Source organism: Phyllobates terribilis, unplaced genomic scaffold (assembly GCF_046119375.1).
Source record: "Phyllobates terribilis strain yellow unplaced genomic scaffold, ASM4611937v1 Scaffold_12__6_contigs__length_324123572, whole genome shotgun sequence".
NCBI lineage: Eukaryota > Metazoa > Chordata > Amphibia > Anura > Dendrobatidae > Phyllobates > Phyllobates terribilis.
In genome coordinates this window covers 280,469,065-280,492,316 of record NW_027362772.1, presented here as the reverse complement: position 1 = coordinate 280,492,316, position 23,252 = coordinate 280,469,065, and the positions used below count along the sequence as shown (strand labels likewise).

The following is a 23,252-nucleotide window of genomic DNA, read 5'->3' as shown; positions in this document are numbered from 1 at the left end:
AGGACTTAAGGGATCTGCTGCTGAGGTCTTGTGCCGTATACCACTGGACGCCTCCAGAGGTCTTGTGCAGTCCATGCCTCACTCGGTCAGCGCTATATCAGAAGCATGCGGGGGGGGGGGGGGGGGTCGTCACAATATTAGGCTGATGTACTTTGCTCAAGGTTTATAGACAATCAGTAGACTTATTTTCAAAACTGAATACTGATTTCCAAAGAATGTTTCCTACATTTTCTCTAGCAAATACAGTATATGATAAAAATGTCTGGCTACGAGCAACAGAGAAATATTGTCAGGACTGCTGATAATCTCATGCACTGGCGGACACAGACAGAGGAGGGCCTCTGTTCAAAAACAGTACATGGGCCCCTTGGAGTCCAACAAATCCATCTGGTTTGGAGGTGGAAATGGGCCCCCTTTACCTCTCGGACCCCTGTGCAGCCGCACAGGTTGCACCAATGATATATCCGCCCAACTGTCTCCCAACATCTCCTTAAATTTCAGCACAACGGATGATCTCTTTTTGCTCTATGGCGGAGAGAAGATAGAGGTGCCTGGCACCGCTTATCCCTCTCCACCTCCACCCAAATATAAATACATGGGAGACACAAGTTTGCAAAGGTTATATTGAAGTCCTCGGAGACAGGCTTGTGTATGCCGTGCTATACTGAATATACTCAGCAATATGGCGTAGCATTATTAATTCAGTTCACCCTGGCTCTCCAATAACACGCTGTATAATTTACTGTTAATTGGTAGTTACCATAAAAGCCTACAGTTTATAAAAGTCAAGCTAATGAAAACGCTGCTGATAACAAGTATACAGTATTTGTGACTTATTTGTTCAGTCGACCGTTTCTCCCAGCTGAGAACAACATTGTATCCAGTGATACAGTATATATGTCTCAAAGAATGTATTTGATACTAAATTGATATTAAATTAGGAGAAAATACATTAACACCAAATATAATTGTTACCAATCACATTAGCACTGCTGTCAACCTTTTCTTTCTTGCATGAAAAAGCTGATAACAGAGAATAATAGATTGTGTTCAACTGCACAGTAACTTCCAGTTTAGAATCATGTTGCTGTCCTTTTGTAGGACTTATAAAGTGATTATTGACAGAAGATAGCCAATATAACCCATTATTTATTGCCAAAATTATTATGTATATTATATTTATTATATATATTATTTCTATAGCAAAATGTAGATACCAAACTACCAAACATCCTTGGCCATGCTTATAAGACAGGTAGTAAATAGTAAAAATTCATATTTTTTGTCACTGGCGGATACAGACAAAAAAGGGCTCCTGTGCAACAATGTATGGGCCCTTTCCAGTCCAATAGCTCATCATAATGCACCTGCTTTGGAGGTGGTAGTGGCCCCCTTAGCTCTTGGATCCCTGTGCAGCTGCCCAGGTTGCACTAATGACATGTTAACCAGCAGTGGCATAACTTGAAGTTCATGGGCCCCAATGCAAAAGTTCAAATGGGGCCCCAATTATTGCAAGTCTTTAATGCTATTGGACTTTTTGTATAGGTCAAAGAGACTTTTGGGGCCCCTTAGGCTCCAGGGACCGGGTGAGATTGCAACCCCTGCACTTATTGTAGTTACGGCCCTGTCCGTCCATGCTTTCTGTCCTAGTTCCTTCTCAGAGAATATATAATGCTGGATTGATAAATATAAGATTTTTGACAAATCCTGCTATCACTATCTAATTCCTATACTCAGTATTATATACATCCATTGATCACATCCTAGTAATGTCTATTGATGTGCTATGAAATAAAAATTGTACCTAATTTTCCCTGCCAGGGGCGCTACAGGGAAAATAAAATACAAGTATCTTAGTTGGTTAAAAGGAGAGGGACTGTTTCTAAAAAAGAATTCATGAAAATATTCTCATAATGTACAGTACATATATGAAAGGGGATGAAATAGGATATGTTATGATCAATCTGTCCTTGTCTGTAGGGTATTCTCTATGCATTGGATGTGGAGGAGAAGCCAGCGTGTGAATGTTTACACCCATGTGCAGAATTCATCACTGTCTATCTGGGCTGATGTGATCCCATTCTATACCTAATGGTCCTTTAAGAAAAAAAAATACTGCAAGAAAGCAGACTACAGTAATCCCACCTTGCTACATATTATCTGTTACATAGTCATTGTAGTCTGCCAGGCAAAAGATGTGTTTGTTTTTTTTGAAAAAAAAATGGTGGAAATTTTAGTATGCATTTCCACTACTTGTTTACTACTTTACACTCTGCTGATTCAGGCTCACAAATGGGCTCTATAATGGGTTATTGTAATGTAATCTGCATTTACAGTAAATTGCATCATAGCAAGTTGATTTCTCCTTCTTTTTTAACATCTTAGCTGCCATTTTGCCCTAAATACTTCCAAGCCCATGAAACTGAAATGTAATAGTAACATAAAAAATAACCTAATACCAACTAAAGATAATATTTACAAAGTGATCAATATTAGTAAACAAGCTACTGTAAATACAAAGAACTTCCTTCCATTCTATCTATGCTATTGTCTATTCCCTATATTGTCATCTACAGAAATCTGGAGCATCTTCAAGAAGAAGAAGAAAGGGATTTCTAGGATTTAACTAGGAGGGAGGGTGGTGGGTGGGGGGGTTCACAAAGAATTGGCATAAACACCCATCCACCCCTCTCTACACAAGCACAGATGAAAAGATTACTAGAGATAAACCTCTTTAACTAAATCATCAAATCTCTGTAATTTCATAGTGCAAACACCTGTATGAATGGGAAAACATAAGACAAAGAAGAGGGGACAATGGAGAAGGAGAGAACAGACCAGAAACAATGTATCTAATCTATATTTTGCTTCTAGAGACGAATACAATGTAACACTCTCTAGTCTTTGTTACTTCCTCCAAATACAATCTGATTGCACAGAATTTAAGATTGCAATTAATCTTTTGTTACAATTGTAGCACACAATCTAGGGTCTGCCAGTACCACTACCATTCATTTATCCACTCATTCACTAATATTAAGCCTCTCACTCTGCTGCTGCTTTAGTGGAGAGCTGACCTTTATAAAGCATATACACATCCAGAGCACAACATTGATTTGTTTGTTACCTTGTTGCAGTGATGTTCCCTGATGGTGGGATCAGCAGGTGGGTATATTCTCTGGGCTTTGCTGTCAGAGCAGAGTGTATGTTGCTGCCTGCCTGTGTGTGTGTACCACTGATGATAAGGATGGATGGAGGCTTCTGTGCAGCTTAATGGCACATCCTATAAGGGAGGGAGAGTTTTCCTTATGGACCAGCAATGGGAGGGTGTGTATATATGTGTGTGATGTGTGACTCTGGCTTTTCCTTCTTGTAGCTGACTGAGAATAAGGCTTATGGTTCAGCGCTGGATTGTTTTTTCTTTTTTACCCTTTCATTAAGATGAGATGTGTTCTGTAACACAAGGAGCTCTTACTCCACCTCCTACCAGTCCCATTATAACTATCACACCATGGTTCTACTTGTCAGTGTATAGATTCCAGGCTGGAAGAAATCTCCCTGGGTAGAGAAAGTTTCCCTTGCTCATTCACAAGGAAGCTAATTAAGTGTGCCCTGTTGAAATGCATGAATCAACTTGTCACATTTGAAGAGGGTGTATAATTTCACATATTTGTTCATTCTTAGATTTAACTCAACTGAGTCTATTAATTTAGTGCATCACGTTAGTAAATTAATGCACAGAACTACCGTCCTGTCTGCAGACGCAATCATCAGGTCAGTGCTCTGTTGATCTAATAGGATTCAATATTTCTTCCTTATTAGCCCTGATTACATGGTGGACCGCCATTACGTGCATTATATATGTCATGCATGCCTCTATAGGTATGCCTTTCCTATAAGACTACTATCATGCATGAAAAAAGTGTCTAAACTCTTAAAGGGGTTGTCCAGGCTTGGGGCACATAGAGCGACTGCAGACTTGTGATCCTCACAGTGCACACAGTGCGCACTGTCAGGACTCTCCAGGAGCGGACGGTCATGTGACTGCAAGTATATGTGTTTGCATACTTCTGGACACATTGTGACTGGACATGGCCTCGCTCAATTTACGTGACCGCATGTATGGAAATCGCATACTTGCAGTCACGCACCCACCTGCCGGAACTGGAAAATCCTGAGAGCACGCACTGTGCGCACTGTGCGGATCACAAGTCTGCAGTCACTCTATAAGCGGCAAGCCTGGACAACCCCTTTGAATATTTTCTTTTTTTGCAAGATAAATTTAAGTCCCACCTATGAGACCTGCAACCTGCAACAAGGATCCCACCCAACACTTGTCTTGCAGCCACTGTGAATCGAAAGATGGATGCACACACGTCTCTTCATTAACTTCTATCAGAATTAGAAAATCAACCATGGATATGCCATAAGTGCGAAATTGGAACAACCTTTTATGACCCTCACATACATTAGAATAATGTTTTTCAACTATTCTATGTTCATGGAGTCGTCGTAATTTATGTATACGAGGTTCTTTACAAGTTATGTTAATGAAGATCTCCTGACTCGCGGATCCCTTTTTCACCTCCCCTGTCTGACGTCACAATTTTAATAGTATCTGTATACTCAGGATGTAAATGCCGATGTTCTCCTGAATGCGGCGCTGTTTTTCTTTTATTCCAGCGTCTCTCCGTTATTGAGATATGGCCTCCTCTTCCTGTTTTAAATCTAGTATTTTTAGCCAAGAGGGCGTGGTCCTCCAGAGAAGAGCTGAGCATCACCCCAACTTGACTAAAAAAAACTAAATTTACATACATGGAAGAGGAGGTCATATCTCAGGAACGGAGAGGAGCAAGAACATAAGAAAAACAGTGCCGGATTCAGGAGAACAGCGGCATTTACATCAGGAAATAAAAATTACATATTTATAGAAAATGCCAGGTCCTCTAACCTAGGGAAGGAAGGACTGTAATATGAATCAGAGTTCTCTATAGCAGGAAATACAATATTTAAATCCAGAATTTCACACTATAGAGCTTTGTTCTTCAAACAGTTCCTGTAAAACTACAACTCCTATTATGTCCCGGTAGGTTGCATCTTTCAGATCATGCTGGAATTTGCAGTTTGCCAACATTTGCAGAACTACAACTCCTATTATGTCCCGAATGGCTGCATCTGTCAGAGCATGCTGGAATTTGTAGTTTGCCAACATTTGCAGAATCACACATCTGCCAGTCGGATAATCATGTGCCTAGATCTATCCTGTAAATGGATCCCCAAGGCCAAATCTGTTCAAATCTATATAATAGATGTTTTTGTTCCCTTTATCCCTTATGGGATTGAGTCTTACTAGATCCAGCTTTTCTTACCTTTGCACAGAGTTTTTCTTCCCTGTATACTCACTGTGTCACCATGGCCGTTGCTCTCAGATCCCCCCGGGAAGCGGCTAAGTACAAGCTTTCAGCACCACAACAGGTTTAATCACCATGACAATGATGCTAAAATTTATGAGTAAAAATTCTCCGGTTTAAAGACTTATCTCATCTTTTTCTTTCCAGACATGTCAATGTGCTCCACAAGCCTTCCACAGAGATCAGCGACGTCACCTGTCACTTGTCTGCCTGAGAAATAACGGAGCGCTTCCATGTTTTACGTAAATCGACTCGAGCATCTTTATTCGGTTCTGTATTATATATCTTGCTACAAATAAAACTGATATTGATACTTATTGTTTCTAAATTAATATTGTTACTTATCTGCAACTTTGTATAAATGGCTATGAAGGCTCAGCCTCATTAGTATATTCATACTTTCCAAAGCGAACTGATCTATCTAGTCCTGGAAACATACCATGTATGACTGTGTAGTGTCTCCATGAGCCAGGTTACTACACAATTTATATTAAAGGGGTTGACCTGGATTTTAACATTGATGGCCTGTCATCATTACTGCTAATGTACATGTGTTGTTTCCTGAAACATGAAGTTAGAATCTAAAAAAGCCCCAGTGGCCAGTGTGAAAGTTACAAGATTTCTCATTTTTATCTTTAAAGAGGTTGTCTAGGACTTTAACATTGATAGCGTGGGATTATTACTGCTAATGTACATGTGTTGTTTCCTGAAACAGGAAGTTAGAATCTAAAAAAGCCCCAGTGGCCAGTGTGAAAGTTACAAGATTTCTCATTTTTATCTTTAAAGAGGTTGTCTAGGACTTTAACATTGATAGCGTGGGATTATTACTGCTAATGTACATGTGCTGTTTCCTGAAACAGGAAGTTAGAATCTAAAAAAGCCCCAGTGGCCAGTGTGAAAGTTGCAACATTTCTCATTTTTATCTTTAAAGAGGTTGTCTGGGACTTTAACATTGATAGCCTGTCATTATTACTGCTAATGTACATGTGTTGTTTCCTGAAACAGGAAGTTAGAATCTAAAAAAGCCAGAGTGGCCAGAGTGAAAATTACAAGATTTCTCATTTTTAATTTTAGAGGGGTTGTCTGGGTCTTTAACACTAATGGTCTATCCTTAGGATAGGTCATCAATGTCTGATCAGGGGGGGCGCAGCACCTGACACCCCCGCCGATCAGCTGTTCCCAGTGTTGGTAGCTGGTGGTGCTGCTCAGTTATGGAGCTGCACAGCACAGCTCCGTCGACTGTATGTGGCCGCGGCCGGGTACTGCACTTCCCCACCTATTCTAATCAATACACGGCTGCGCCACCATTCCGTTGACGAAGCTGTGCTGTGCGGCTCCGTAACTGAGCACTTCCAGCCGCTGCCAACAACAAGAACAGCGGATCATTGGGGGTGCCAGGTTTCACACCCTCACCGCTCAAACATTGATGACCTATCCTAAGGATAGGCCATCAGTGTTAAAGTCCCGGATATCCCCTTTAAAAATAAAAATGAGAAATCTTATAATTTTCACACTGGCCACTGGGGCTTTTTTAGATTCTAACTTCCTGTTTCAGGAAATAAAACATGTACATTAACAGCAATTAGCAAACTTTGACCATACATTTTGTTTTGAAGCATCTAATCACTCGTGCAAAGGTCATTGTAAAGGGAGGGGGAGCGGGATCCAGCTGCTGTGACATCCCCTATTCTGAATGGTTGTTTTCAGCTGTGTATATAGGTGTCATTGTAATCCTGCCTCTGATGATAAGGAAACTGCTGTAAACTCTTTCTAAAAGGACAGGAAGTCTAAAAACAAAGCCCCAGTGGCCTGTGTGAAAAGTGCAACATTACATATTTTTGTTAATAAAGATAGTGATTCCGAAAAAAAAATTGTCAATATTTTTTTTAAAGCCTAAGGGGTAACCTCTCTTCTTGTGGAGAGTGCCATGACTGAAATGCCAGTGTAAGGAGACTTAAAGGCCTTGCAATGCTCTTCTGGGAAATTAAATATGAATATCGCCTCTTCAAAAGGACTTGATCTCTGGTGCCACTTATTGGAAGTAGCAATCCTAAAACTTAATATCAACCCTTTTATGAGCCTTGCCACTTGACTTAGGATACAAAAAAGACCAGAACTGTGTTTCAGGGTGTTGCCGCTCCTCAGTGTAAAGCAAGAGATATGATTTGGCTGTATGAGAGACCTCTGACTGAAGTCAAAGGGGTAATATTTTTTAAGAAATACATACAACACCAAAACCTGATTAAAGCAATAGGTCATTTTCTGATATATTGTCCCTTTAAGGTTTCTATAATTATAGAGCAAATAGTACAGAAACATCTTGCTCCTTCACACGGGACGTCAATGCTGGTTTTATCGGGTCAGTGCAGCAATTTATGGGGGCTATGATGCTGAGGCACTTGAAGGGTCTTCTTGGCATAGGATTTATGGGGTACCTGTGGTTGGCACACACCAGGCAGTGCAACTAACTGAAAAACTTGCTCTTTTCCATTTTCTAATGCTGGATTGTATCTTCTTGCTGGGCACTGAGTATCACTGTATTATGAGAAGTGGTGACATTACGCCGTGATATTATAACCGTACCGCAGAGATATAATTAATAGCCTCTGTGTTCAGGGCAATAATAATAATAGTAGAAGCAGAACACTTGGTTTCTGTCCTCCGGGTTTCCATGTAAATATCTCATGAGCACTTGGCTTGTTGTCTGGTGGTATTGCTAGGAAATGTCACTTTTTTTCTGAGTATTTTCCCTTTTCTGAGAACATATGGATATGTTTGTGTGCAATGTGTGCAGAAAACATGGTTCCTTTGAACATTTGCATTTTTGCAATCTGGTGGCAGCTGGTGCAATGGGTGCGGTGCCAGTTTTATAAATATTCACTACTATATCAAAGAAGTCTGGGTTCGGAAATGAAATTCTGGCTTTCATCTCTGATTTATCACTTGTCGCTGTGTCTCTTCTGAGCCGGGCTTTCATTCTGATCATAAATTAGTATTCTACAACCAAAAACATCTAAATCTAAAAAACGGCCGCCCCCTTTTGTTTGGTTTTCCCTCCTTATTTGGATATATTGATCCTGCGGACTTTGTCTTTTGATAGACCCATAACGCCACGTAATTCTGATCCGAATTATAGTTGGGTTTTTCCTTACCTAGGGCAAATATTAATTCTGCTACACTGGCAGGGTATCTAGATATCCTGACCAAAGCCAAGAAGTGTCCCCCTGGCTCCTGGCACAAAGCTGCCCGTCCGCACTGGCTGTGTCCATACTCTAGTCTGTGGATGAGAAATGAATGAAAGAGTTTAATACCAATCTCGACAAATAGTCCCATATGAAAAAGTAAAAATATTTGGAACGACCCTTTTTTTTGTTTTGCAGCAGAGGCAAGGCTTGTAGAGATGGGTCTGTATTGATATCTATAGGTATAAGGTTTTTGAGAGTGTGTGTGACGCCCTGCTGCGCATTGGTGCCACAGAACCCAGAAGGGTGCATGGATGGACTTCTACACAAGAGGCCCTCACACATTCACACACCTCCACCCTACCACCTCAGACCACCAGAGGGAGCCCGTTAGGGACATATATAGGGAGGGTGGAGCCAGGCAGCTGAGTTATTCTTTTAGTTAGTCTCTCAGACACAGAGAGGGACAGAGCTCAGAGTTGAGCAGAGAGCGTGCTGACGCTCAGAGAGCAGTGAAGAGGCAGCGAGCTGGCTGCGGTGCTTAGGCGAGCCACGGCCTACAGCACGTGTGAAGGCTTAGTGAGGGCCTTGAGTGGGCCAAAGGCGAGAGGAGAAGGAAGAAGCAGTGAGGGGGCAGAGGAGCATACCAGGCTCACCCCGATATATATATATATACCGGACACCGGGTCCGCGCCTACAGGGACATTTATACTCAGTAGGAACCTCCGGAACCCCTGGAGGACTACAGGTCCCAGGTTCACCAAACGCTGGCTACAGTACCAGGGCTAGGAGTCACGGAGGTCCCAGCATCCAGGGAGAGTGATCTCCAAAGAGAAGGCCCTACCTGTTATGATCTGCAACATAAACTAAGGAAAGAATGGGAAAAGCTGTCCCTACAGTAAGACTAAGCTGAATCCCTATGATGTAGCGGGCAACCTGTTCCTTGTGAACAGACCCGCCTTCGTCCTCGGCTAGTCTGAACGAAGACCTATAGAATAAAGGGAGGGGTCCCTAAAAGAACTAAGGACTGGGACAAAAATGGGACACCTCCTAACAGAAGTTGTTGCAGAGGAAAAAGACAAACTGACAAAAAGTACTAGAGGCCCCAGAGGACCAAGCAAACTAGACAGAGATAGGCACCGAAGCACCTGGCTAGAGAGACAGGCAAAAAACACTGAAGTCCAGCAAAGCCAGAAGGGCGGAGCTGGAATATATAGGCAGCTGGTCACGTGACCGCAAAACACAAGATAGCAAAAACTAACAGGTAGGGTTCTAACAGTACCACCTCTTCTATGAGGAACCTCCGGATCCTCCAGGCCCAGGCCTATTAGGAAACCTCCTGTGGAAAGCTTTAACAAGCCTAGGAGCAGATACTGTAATATCCCTCTATGCCATCTTGAATTCAAAATACGAGAAATTTCATATTCACCATCTTCCACCACAGGAGGAACTGTGACAATGGCATCCCTATTTGAAACGTCAGCCTTTTTCAACAAGGAAACATGAAACACAGAATTAATCTTCCAGGAAGTAGGGACATCCAACCTAACCGCAGACGGGTTAACAACCTGAAGCACTTTAAATGGACCCACAAACTTAGGACCCAGTTTTTTTTAGAGGGAATCCTCAACTGCAAGTTCTTCGAGGACAACCAAACCATGTCACCCACAGTAAACAAAACCTCTTTACGTTTCCTGTCAAAATACTTCTTGGACTTCTTGTTAGCCTCTTGCAGGTTACAACGTACATTAGTCCAAACTCTCTCCAAATCACTGGAAAAATTCTCCTCCTCCGGCACCGCCGACCCCAATTTGGAGAACGAACCAAAAGATGGATGTCTCCCAGTGCAACAAAAAAAAGGAGAACACCCAGCAGAGGAGGATGTATGATTAAGAGCAAATTCTGCGAGAGGCAGAAACTCAGACCACACCTCTTGATTGTCAGCCACAAAACAACGCAAAAACTATTCTACATCCTGGTTCTTTCTTTCAGTCTGTCCATTAGACTCAGGATGATAACCAGACTAAAATGACAAATGGACTCCCAACCTGTCACAAAAAGCACGCCAAAAGCGAGCCACAAACTGAGGTCCTCTATCAGAAACAATATCCGTGGGAACGCCATGGAGCTTGACAATCTCCTTAACAAACGCCTTAGCGAGTGTCTTGGTGCAGGGCAACTTAATGAATGGAACCAAATGACACATCTTACTAAAACGGTCTACGACCACCCAGATGACAGTAAAACCCTCAGACACAGGAAGATCAGTAATAAAATCCATAGAGAGATTCATCCAAGGCGCACTAGGAACCTCCAGAGGGCAAAGCAACCCCGCAGCAGGAATATGTGAAGCCTTTGACCTAGCACACACAGTACACTGACGCATCCACTTGATGACTTCCTTCTGCCATCCAGGCCACCAAAAACTGCGACTTATAAGTCTCTTAGTCTCCGAAACTCCTGGATGACCTGCCAACCGAGACTCATGACACTCCACAAACAAATCTCTCCTAAAGGCTCTAGGTACGAACAACCTCTCATGGGGAGTGTTAGATGGAGCATCATCTTGAGCTTTCAGAATCCCATTCTCCAAATTGGAGTCCAATGCCGCCACCACAACTCCTTTCTGCAAAATGCTCTCCTCCTCCTCGGCACCGACCGTAGGAGAGAAGCTGCGAGATAAAGCATCGGCTTTAACATTCTTAGTACCAGGGATATCGGTAACAGAAAAATGAAACTGAGAAAAAAAAAGTGCCCACCTAGCTTGACGGGCATTCAAGCGCTTGGCAGCATCCAGATAGATCAAATTCTTATGATCTGTGAAAACCTGAATAGGAAATCTAGCGCCTTCCAAAAAATGACGCCAGTGTTCAAACGCGAGTTTAATAGCCAGCAACTCCCGATTTCCAACATCATAATTCAGTTCGGTTTCCGAATTTCTTTTCGAAAAGAAGGCACAAGGATGTACTCCACCCTTGTTCTCCTGAGACAAAACTGCTCCGATCCCCACCGATGAAGCATCGACCTCGACCAAAAAAGGTTTGGTCTCATCAGGCTGTATAAGGATAGGGGCAGAACTGAACCTCTCTTTGAGATACTCAAACGCTTCAATGGCTTCAGTAGTCCACTGGGTCGTATTCGCCCCTTTCCTGGTGACATCGGTTAGAGGTTTAACAATTACAGAAAAATTCTTAATGAATTTCCTGTAATAATTGGCAAAACCCAAAAACCTCTGTATAGATTTCAAACCAATAGGCCTAGGCCATTCCTGCACAGCCTGAACCTTCACAGGGTCCATCTCAAAGTCCTCGCTGGAGACAATGTAGCCCAAAAAACTAATTTTCTGCACAGCGAACTCACATTTCTCCAGCTAAGCAAAGAGTGAATTATCACTCAATAACTGCAAAACTTCACGTACACTCTGCCAATGGGACTCTAGATCTGGTGAATAAATCAAAATGTCATCCAAATACACAACCACATTCTTACCAATCAAAGGTCTCAGGATGTCATTAATAAGGTTCTGAAAAAATGCAGGTGCATTGGTAAGACCGAAGGGCATCACCAGATTCTCAAAATGACCTACCAGAGTGTTAAAAGCAGTTTTCCATTCATCACCCTCCTTCACACGTAACAAATTGTATGCCCCTCGGAGATCAATTTTTGAGAACCACATGGCTCCCGCTAACTGGTTAAACAAGTCAAGAATTAACGGCAATGGATAGGAATTGCGTACGGTAATCTTATTAATTTCACGAAAATCCAGACATGGACGTAAACCGCCATCCTTTTTTTTAACAAAGAAGAATCCGACTGCCACAGGCGACTTAGAAGGTCTAATGTGACCAGCAGCCAGGCTAGTCTCTATGTATTCCTCCAAGGCCTTTCTTTTAGGGATAGTCAGATTAAACAAGCGACTTTTGGGAAGAGTAGCACCTGGAACAAACTCAATGGCGCAATCATAATCCCTATGAGGAGGTAAAACTTGCGACTCCTCCTCAGAAAAAAACCTCCAAAAATCTTGAATAGGTACTGGCAATTCCCCTTTTTCCACAGCCGCAATGCGACCATTACAACATTTATCATAGCACCTCGGACTCCAAGACTTAATCACATTAGTAGACCAGTCCAACAAAGGATTGTGCAGTTTTAACCAAGGCAATCCTAGAACAACTGGAGAGGGCAAATTATCCAAAACAACCAAGTCCAAAATTTCTTGGTGAACACAATTGATAGTGAGAGGAAATGCAGCAGTCTTGTGAGTAATACATTTCAAAGGAGTGTTATCAATTGCAACCACAGAAATAGGAGATGACAAAGGTTTGGATTTCAATTTAAGTTTTTCCAAAAACCCTTTATCAATCACATTAAGTGTTGAACCACAATCCACAAATACCTGAAATTCAATCAAATCTCCCTGCAGAGTAGTACACCCAGAAAGGAACACTCCTGCAGAGCGTAAACAAGCTATATGGGCTTAACTGAACTTTTCTTTTTCCTTTACTTAAATGACGCTCACAATACTTAATCAAATGATCAGCTTTACCACAATAAAGACACAAACCTTCGGCGAATCTCCGATCTCTTTCTTGAGAGCGGAGTGACATCGCCCCAACATCCATTGGTTCTCCACTGTCAGAGCAGATTTTCTGGAAACTAGGACCTGAAGTTACAGGAGTTTTTACATCATTGACCCTGGACCTTATTCTCCTGTCCACACGCACAGCTAACTGCATAGCTTCCTGCAGAGTCTCAGGTGCAGGTAATGCAATTAGCAAATCCTTAACCCTTTCACTCAGACCATCAAGAAATAAACTTTTCACCGCCGAATCTTTCCACTTAACTTCTGAAGCCCATCTCCTGAAGTGTGTACAATAAATTTCAACATCATCTGACCCCTGATTCAAACGTCTAAGTTCTGATTCAGCAGATGAGATTCGATCAGGATCGTCATATAATAGCCCCATAGCAGAAAAAAAATATTCCTCAACAGAACTTAAACACATTAGGTTGGAGAGAAAAGGCCCACCCCTGTGGTTCTTTGCGCAAAAGTGACATAATAAAACCAATGCGCTGCGATTCATTCCCAGAGGACCTCGGTCTCAAACGAATATATAACAAACAAGCATTTTTAAAGGAAAAAAAATCTTGCTGTTTACCATAAAAAATATCAGGCAGTCCTACCTTCGGTTCCACAAAATGCGCTCCAGGACAGCTACTCACATGTTGCTGAAGCTCGGCCAACTCCTGGATGGAAACCATATTGATCCCCGAATTTCTTTCCTTTTAGTTTTTTTTTTTTGGGCTGGACTTACTGTTATGATCTGCAACATAAACTAAGGAAAGAATGGGAAAAGCTGTCCCTACAGTAAGACTAAGCTGAATCCCTACGATGTAGCGGGCAGCCTGTTCCTTGTGAACAGACCCGCCTTCATCCTCGGCTAGTCTGAACGGAGACCTATAGAATAAAGGGAGGGGTCCCTAAAAGAACTAAGGACTAGGACAAAAATGAGACACCTCCTAACAGAAGTTGTTGCAGAGCAAAAAGACAAACTGACAAAAAGTACTAGAGGTCCCAGAGGACCAAGCAAACTAGACAGAGATAGGCACCGAAGCACCTGGCTAGAGAGACAGGCAAAAAACACTGAAGTCCAGCAAAGCCAGAAGGGCGGAGCTGGAATATATAGGCAGCTGGTCACGTGACCGCAAAACACAAGATAGCAAAAACTAACAGGAGGGTTCTAACACTACCACCAGGTCAGCAGGTGCCAAGAGAGACAGTAACCAAGCTAGGCCTAGCTCCAGGCAGGTCAGAAGCTTAGAGAAGACAGCAACGGATCAGGAGGCCCTATACCCGCTCACTGGGGAGAGTCCAAAAGTGTGCCCTTCACCTGGAGTACCCTGGACCGTGCCTGCAGCATCACCAGTAAAGGTACTGAAGCTTACCCCCGTGTGAGTGTCCGTCTTTCCTCCGGGACCCTCCTGCCGTCTCTCCCCTGCACCACCATCCATTACACCCCCCGCTCCACCTGTGGGGAGCCATTCCATCACAAGCTGCCCCACCATCTGCCTCAGATGACTGCTCCGCAAAGGCGGCACCCCTTAGCCGCATTCCACAGGTGGCGTCACAAACTTTCAAATCTCCTATAGATCTCCCCCTTTTTACTGACCGCCCTGGGTCACGGACCAGGCCAGCTACCGTGATATCCCCCGGCGACCAGAGGCTCGGCTGCCAAGTACCCCACGGCCCAGGGGGGCGCGTCAACCTTGGCGTCACGAACAGGATTTTGTGCCCGTTGCCACCGGGTACTGTACGCCTTTATTGAACTGAACTGTGTGTTAAACTGCGGTGAGGATCGCCGCCATTGTCGCGCTGCAGCGCAGGAAGAAGAGGGGCGTAACCGCGGGAACCTGGGAGGCGTAATTGCTAAAGCGCGCGAAACCTAAGACACGCCCCGTCCCTGACGTCGAACCAGGAAGCGTCAGGTCCTGGAAGGAGCCGAGAGGACGCTCTGATGTCAGAAGCGAGCGACGCAAGGTCCTGGAAGAAGACCGTTGCCCGCGGAACTGCGGCCTACCTGGTAAAGAAAGTGAAGAAGGTAGGATACGGTTCACTAGGGGGGCGCAACCATGGCCGACGACCAGCAAGCCGCCGAAGCACCGGTTAACGCTCCTGATGCCCAACTTGCGCCCGGCGCTGCACAGGCCGGGCCGGCCGCTCCACCAGCAGGGGTCGTGACCCCGTTATTACCTATGGCCCTGCCGTATATCCCTGGAGCAAAGTGGCTCCCCCAGTGTAACGGCAAACCGGACACCCTGTCCGGATTCAAGAGAAAAATATGCGGTGTGCTAGATATGTATTCTTTGACTGGCAAACAGAGAGCTGCTGTCGTGTTGGGACAACTGACTGGTGCCGCAGAGCGGGAAGTTGAAACCTGGCCAGCCGCAGACCAGGAATCCGTATCCATCATCTTTAAGAGACTGCAAACTGTGTTTGAAAACCGCACTGAGACAGATCTCTGGATGAGGTTCTACCACTGTGTCCAGAAACCTGAGGACAGTGTCCAGGACTACTCCTGGCGCTTACAGGAAGCCCTGCGGGCCCTGAAACAGGTTAGTCCAGCCAGCATACAGAATGAAAATAAAATGCTGACGGAACAGTTCATCTGGGGGTTGAGGTCCCAGGAAGAGAGCAGAACTGTACGGTGGTGGGCCCTAGATCATCTAGATGCCACCTTTGACACCCTTAAGGACATGGCTATAAAGGGTCTGCAACCCCTGGAAACATCAGATACTGCTATCCAGCGTTACCAGGGTGGGGCCACCCCAGTGCCTGCAGCACCCACTGCTCCTTCATTAACGGCTGAAACAAAGATGCAAATAGTGCCTCCTAGTGAGCTGGACAGCCTACGCTCTGAAGTGCGCCAGTTAAGTAAAACCCTGGCCACTGTCCTGAGTACCCTGCAGCTACAGGAGGAGCCCGAGCCGGAAGGAAGGATACTACTCGCCGACAGCCCTGAGGATGTCCCCTGGATGAGAAGAAGAAGGAGGACAATGCCACCCCGTAGGAGGACAACGCCGCCCCGGAGGAGGACAACGCCACCCCGTGGGAGGACCAACGACCAACGTCACCCTCCAGGAGAATTCATCTGCTACCGCTGCCAGAAGGCAGGCCACAAAGTGCGGAACTGTCCTTTAAACGAGCAAACCCTGGGGCCGAGGGCCGACACCCAGGAGTAAATCAAGCAGGCCCATCAAACTGGTACCATCGGTTCGTGGGAGGAAGACCTTTCCTGTCCATTGTGCTGGACGGCATCGCGACACCTGCCCTGCCGGCCACTGGATCTCAGGTAACCATCATGCCAGATGTCCTCTACAAAAGGTCTGGTCCATAGACGAACTTCGCCCGCCAACTCCAAACCTTTCCCTGTATGCCTCCAATGGCCTTCCCCTTAACCTAGTCGGGGTTAAGGATGTGGCAGTAAAGGTGGGAAGAGTGGAACTGAAGGACCAGGGACTAATTGTAGTAGAGACTAATCCTGATGATACAGACTTGTATATGGTACTTGGCACAAATATTGTCGGTAACTGTTTGGGAGAAGTGTTGTTTTTGCTCCAACAGATGGCCGACACTGCCAAACCAGGGCAGAGGAGGGTGCTCCAGAAAGAGATCCGAGCCCGTATGTACCAGCAACAGGTAAAGCTAACAGGTGGTGAAATTGGTAATGTACGGGTGACAGACCCGATACCCATTGTGATCCCCTCGATGAGTGAGATGCTGATTTGGTGTAGAGCAGCGATAGGTCTCAAAGGACGGAGCTACCAGGCGGTAGTAGAGCCCCTTAGCTTGTAGCATAGACCTACACTCTTGACTGCCAGAGGGGTAGTGGATGTACGCAATGGGAGGGTGCCCGTATGCCTCCTAAATTATGGGGAGGACGAGGTTAGATTACCATGCTACGCCACTGTTGCCAAACTGTACACAGTAGATAACAACTCCATACACACAGCGGAGTCCTTAACCTCACCAGACGAAGTGGAGGATAATGACCCGGGAACCCAGGTGGAGGATTGGTGTCAACAGCTCCATGTTGGGACAGACACCAGTCCTGCCCATCAGAAATAGGGTGTACACGGGGTGATTCAGGAATACGAGCAGGTATTCAGTAAATACCCACTTGACTTTGGGAGGATTAAAGGGGTACAACACCATATACCCACAGGTGACCATCCACCCATCAAAGAACGTTACAGGCCAATCCCACCAGCACACTACCAGAAAGCGAAAGAAATGTTGCACGACATGAAGAAAGCAGGGGTAATAAGAGATATCTGTAGCCCCTGGGCAGCTCCCCTGGTCCTGGTCAGGAAAAAGGATGGAAGCATGAGAATGTGTGTAGATTACAGACAGGTAAATCGCATAACACATAAAGATGCATACCCTTTGCCCCGTATAGAGGAATCCCTGGCTGCATTAAAGTCTGCAAATTACTTCTCTACCCTTGACCTCACTAGTGGGTACTGGCAAGTAGCTGTTGCTGAGGAGGATCGGGAGAATACGGCCTTTACTACCCTGATGGGACTCTGCGAGTTCAACAGTATGCCGTTCGGACTCTGCAACGCCCCCGCAACGTTCCAGAGATTGATGGAGTGCTGCCTGGGACACCGCAACTTCGAGACTGTACTGCTATACCTGGATGACGTGATAGTGTACTCCAAAACGTACGAGGACCATTTGAAGCACCTGGCAGAGGTATTTGAGTCGCTGTCCCGGTATGGGATGAAGCTGAAGCCCTCCAAGTGCCACCTGCTCAAGCGAAAGGTACAGTACCTGGGGCACATCGTCAGTCCAGAAGGAGTAGCACCGGACCCGGAGAAGGTCACTGCCATCCAGAAATGGCCGGAGCCGAAGAGCCTCAAGGAGGTACGTCAGTTCCTGGGACTAGTCGAGCATTACCGGAGGTTTGTGAAGGACTATACCAAGAAAGCGGCGCCTTTGCAAGATCTCCTGGTAGGAGAGTCCGGGAGAGGTAGAAACCTCCCGTTCCAGTGGGGTAAGGAGCAAGCTGAATCCTTTGAGGTGATGAAGGAGATCCTGACAGGCGGAGAGGTCCTAGCCTACCCTGACTACAGCCATCCGTTCCTGCTGTACACTGATGCCAGCAACGAGGGATTAGGAACTGTGTTAAGTCAGAAGCAGAATGGCCGAGAGAAGGTGATCGCCTATGCAAGCAGGAAGCTCCGCCCGACCGAAAGGAACCCAGAGAACTATAGCAGCTTCAAGTTGGAGTTCCTGGCCCTGGTCTGGGCCATCACCAAGCGGGTTAAGCACTATCTAGCCTCCAGTAAGTTCACTGCCTACACTGATAATAACTTCTTGACTCATCTGGAAACAGCCAAGTTAGGAGCCATGGAACAACGATGGATGGCTCGGCTGTCAAACTACCAGTTCACCATTAAGTACCGGGCAGGCCGCAAGAATGCCAACGCCGATGCCCTGTCCAGGATGCCTCACCAGTCGGACACTGAAGAGGAAGTGGATGACCTGGAAGAGATTGAGCTACCTGCCTTCCACAGAAATGGGATGGTCCAAAAGCAGCGCATCTCCAGGAGGTACTGTGGTGGGACACTAAACCCTTTGCCTCACCACAGTTGGAAGGAGACCCAGGACAGCGACCCGGTTGTCAGCCGTATCAAAGAACTGATAACCCAGGAAGGTTCCTCCTTGGAGAAGGATGCGTCTCCGCAAGCCAAGCAACTGTGGAATGAGAGAAGTCGGCTGTTCATCTATAGGGAGAAGCGGTGCCGAAGGTACGTCAACCCAAGGACCCATGAAATGGTATGGCAGATCGTAATGCCTAGGGCGGACATCCAGATGGTGTTGGAGGCCTACCACGATCAAGCGGGGCACTTTGGCTGGAACAAGCTAGAAACCCTGCTGAAAGGTCGGTTTTATTAGGTTGGAATGCGCAGTTCCATAGAGAGATGGTGCCGGGATTGTGGACCCTGTAGCCTCAGAAGAAAAGACTACAGCAGCCAGAAGGCACCCCTGCAACCCATCAAGACAACTCGACCCTTGGAGATCGTGGCCCTGGATCATGTCAAGCTGTCACCCAGCAGGTCAGGATATTCCTATGCCCTGACCATGGTGGATCACTACTCCCGGTTCCTGGTGGTCGTCCCCGTCAAGGATCTGACGGCAGAAACTGCGGCGAAGACGTTTCAGGCGTACTTCTGCAGGCCCCATGGATACCCGGAGCAGGTGCTGACAGATCAAGGCACTGCCTTCGAAGCCGAATTGTTCAAGGAGTTTTGCCATCTGTACGGGTGTAAGAAGATCTGGACTACACCGTACCACCCCCAAACCAATGGGTTATGTGAAAAGATGAATAACATCGTCATCAACCTGTTGAAGACCTTACCGCTAGAAGAAAGAAACCAGTGGCCAGACAAGCTACCTGACCTGGTAGATCTGTACAACCACATACCTGTGAGTTCCACCAATTGTACTCCATCATATCTCATGCGAGCAAGACCTGGAAAGTTGCCCATGGACCTGGAGCTTGGTGTAGTAGAACCCGAAGCAGATATGTCCACTGAAGACTGGGACACGACGCGACAGGAACAATACAGGAGAGTACAAGCCTGTGTTGAAGACAGTTTGAATAGGGTGAGAGACAAGCAGGAAGCACAGTACAACAAGAGTGCACCAGCAGAACCCTTTACACCTGGAGAAGTTGTGCTAAAGAGAAAAAGAAGAAACCACAAACTTGGTGACCAGTGGGAGAGGGAACCCTACACTGTGTTAAATTCAAGATTTGATAACAGGAAGACCTGTTTAATTACCAAGGACAGAGGAAGAACGACTGCAATGGTATCTGGAGACCATCTGAAGTTGTGTCCAGGTCTGCTAAAGCCCCAGGAAGAAGTGCCTCTCATCGTACCGGAGGAGCCTAAAGAAGCAGTAATACATACTGAATTAGGAGATTTCCCGGCAGATTGGCCTCAACTGGATGGAGCGGTAATAATACCTGTGCTACACTTCTACCAACAGCCAGAAGACCCTCCACAGCAAGTAGAACCTGTAGGTGCCCCAGAAGAGCCTGCTCAAGAAGAATCCCCAGAAGAAGGATCCCCGGTTGGAGCAGAGCAAGAAGGCCCAGCCAGTGGTACACTTGCCAGTCCCGTAGAGAGGTTAAGGCAGCCTTGCGGTTCCTCCACACCTAGAACTGACAGAATGGGAGAAAGTACAAACACCAGTACCACACGCATCCCAGTACTACATAGGTCAACACGTAGCATGCAAGGTCAGATCCCTGTCAGATACAGAGAGTAGGAAGAGAAACTCTGATACTATAAATAGTTGCCCCTTGGGGTATGTTATTCTTGTGTAATTTTCATGTATGTATTGATGTATTTTTGCCTTACAATGGACAATTTAGGTGACATGGACACTTTTCTTGTTGCATTTAGTTACCCATAAGGGTATATATAAAGGACTCGGTGGCTGAGGACTTTGAGCAGCCCAAAAACTGTTTACATGTACATAGTTGCACTCCCTGGAGTGCCCATTAGGTAACCACTGAACAAAAACCTGTTTGGTGTGGCGGAAGACGTGGTCCAACTCCGGATCACCTATGCCCTCCAGTCACGCCCAGGGCCTACGTGGAGGGTTTACAGACAGGTCCCTCAAGCTACCATGTACTTTGCAGTGAAATGGACACCAAGTACTTGCTGTAACTTTAATGTTATTTATAATTGTAATTATTGTATCATAATGTTACCTGTAACGTTCAAGAAAAGTGCCTCCCATAAAGGGAAGAAATGTTATCTGTTTAACCTGTTTTTGAAAAATGCTTCAGTCCAGGAGTACTGAGTTTTAATAGGGGGGAATGTGGCGCCCTGCTGCGCAATGGTGCCACAGAACCCAGAAGGGTGCATGGATGGACTTCTCCACAAGAGGCCCTCACACATTCACACACCTCCACCTTACCACCTCAGACCACCAGAGGGAGCCCGTTGGGGACATATATAGGGAGGGTGGAGCCAGGCAGCTGAGTTAGTCTTTTAGTTAGTCTCTCAGACACAGAGAGGGACAGAGCTCAGAGTTGAACTGAGAGCGTGCTGACACTCAGAGGCAGCGAGCTGGCTGCGGTGCTTAGGCGAGCCAAGGCCTACAGCACATGTGAAGGCCTAGTGAGGGCCTCGAGTGGGCCGAAGGCGAGAGGAGAAGGAAGAAGTAGTGAGGGGGGCAGAGGAGCATACCAGGCTCACCCCGATATATATATACCGGACACCGGGTCCGCGCCTACAGGGACATTTATACTCAGTAGGAACCACCGGAACCCCTGGAGGACTACAGGTCCCAGGTTCACCAAATGCTGGCTACCTTACCAAGGCTAGGAGTCACGGAGGTCCCAGCATCCAGGGAGAGTGATCTCCAAAGAGAAGGCCCTACCACCAGGTCAGCAGGTGCCAAGAGAGACAGTAACCAAGCTAGGCCTAGCTACAGGCAGGTCAAAAGCTTAGAGAAGACAGCAACGGATCAGGAGGCCCTATACCCGCTCACTGGGGAGAGTCTAAAAGTGCGCCCTTCACCTGGAGTACCCTGGACCGTGCCTGCAGCATCACCAGTAAAGGTACTGAAGCTTACCCCCGTGTGAGTGTCCGTCTTTCCTCCGGGACCCTCCTGCCATCTGTCCCCTGCACCACCATCCATTACACCCCACGCTGCCCTGAGGCCCGCTCCACCTGTGGGAAGCCATTTCATCACAAGCTGCCCTACCATCTGCCTTAGAGGACTGCTCCGCATCGGCGACACCCCTTAGCCGCATTCCACAGGTGGCGTCACAAACTTTCCAAATCCCCTATAGATCTCCCCCTTTTTACTGACCGCCCTGGGTCATGGACCAGGCCAGCCACCGTGATATCCCCCGGCGACCAGAGGCCCGGCTGCCGAGTACCCCACGGCCCAGGAGGCGCGTCATGTGCATTAGTTGCACCTGAGCAGTACCTCTCCATTCGGCCACCTTTTTCCTTTGCCCTGTGCTATAGACACAAATAGGATGGCTCCCAAAAATGCACAATTACTCCCTACCCACCCCCTCATCAGCCCTGTGCAATAGCAGTGAATAGTATGGTTCCTGGACATATGGAGCAGCTCTCCGCACTTTGCTCTGTGCTCTAGCAGCAAATAGGATGGATCCACATCCTGACACCTATTTCTCCTTTTCCCTTTACAATAGCAGCAAATAGGACAGCGCCCAAACATGGGTAGTAGCTCCCAATCCGGCCATCTCTGCCTAGGACAGATCCCGGATATCTGGAGTAGCTCCCAGCCACCTCTCCATTGGCTGACACAGACAGAAAAGGGCCCCTATACTAGAACAATGGGCTCTTTGCTGTCTAATAGCTCCTCATAATGCATAATTCCTCATGTTTTAGAGGTGGAAATGTGACCCCTTACCTCTTTGGCCCCTGTGTGGCTGCACACGTTGCATCAATGATATGTCCGCCCCTGCACTGATACCATCGATCTGTGCGATTGCAGTCAATAGGACAACTCTGGAACAAGTATAACAAGTATACTTATACTATGAGGACACAAGTTTATAGAGCAGCACTAAGTTCCTAAAAGTAAGCGGGGAGTGTGGAGGCTCCTGTAAAAAAAGGGGAGACCTTCCAGACTCCAGGAAGACTTGGCAAATATCCCAAAACCTCCTAGAAAGTGAGCACTTGTGGAAGGTTTCTTGTGCGTGGCGCTGGGATGCTTCACCATACCATCTTATACTTAGGTGGTATGAAAACTGTGGCATGGTCATGCCAAAACCTTTTTCAATGGTGCACGAAGCATGTCACACCCCAGAACCTCCTGCAAATCTATTTCTAAAGCTATTGCCTTACAGCGAGTTTACTCAAATTTTACCAGCCACAAAATAATGGTCAAAGTCCGTGCCAAAATGCACACATGGCAGCTGAATGGATTTCCTACATACACACCTTTCACATCAGTTTGTTGAAGCAGTATTTCATATTTGCTTTTCACACCCACATGGTTGGCGGCACATACTTTCTTTGGGTGGGTAAACGTTTCTTCCTTTTGCTTATCAAACAATCATAGCTTACCTTCCGGTATAGCCTTCTAGAACACTAAAGCTTA

At 46.1% G+C, this 23,252-nt stretch overlaps 1 protein-coding gene and 1 long non-coding RNA gene across 5 annotated transcripts in view; one reads left to right on the top strand and one right to left on the bottom strand.

Moving 5' to 3' along the window:
• LOC141172645 (uncharacterized) overlaps positions 1-6,792 on the top strand; it is a 132,852-nt gene extending 126,060 nt beyond the window's left edge. Inside the window, exon 3 of the long non-coding RNA XR_012252506.1 lies at positions 5,559-6,792. This is a non-coding gene — a long non-coding RNA (uncharacterized lncRNA). The remainder of the gene's footprint in view (positions 1-5,558) is intronic.
• LOC141172643 (FXYD domain-containing ion transport regulator 6-like) overlaps positions 1-23,252 on the bottom strand; it is a 118,457-nt gene that overhangs the window by 64,810 nt on the left and 30,395 nt on the right. Inside the window, exon 1 of one of the 4 annotated variants that reach the window (XM_073657064.1) lies at positions 22,560-22,608. The exons of 2 other annotated variants lie outside the window; for them this stretch is intronic. In XM_073657064.1, coding sequence (XP_073513165.1) covers positions 22,560-22,593 — 34 coding nt within the window. In that variant the 5' untranslated portion in view covers positions 22,594-22,608. Of the gene's footprint in view, positions 1-3,127; positions 3,580-22,559; positions 22,609-23,252 lie in introns of those variants that run through there. One more of the 4 variants, XM_073657067.1, reaches the window with a different exon arrangement.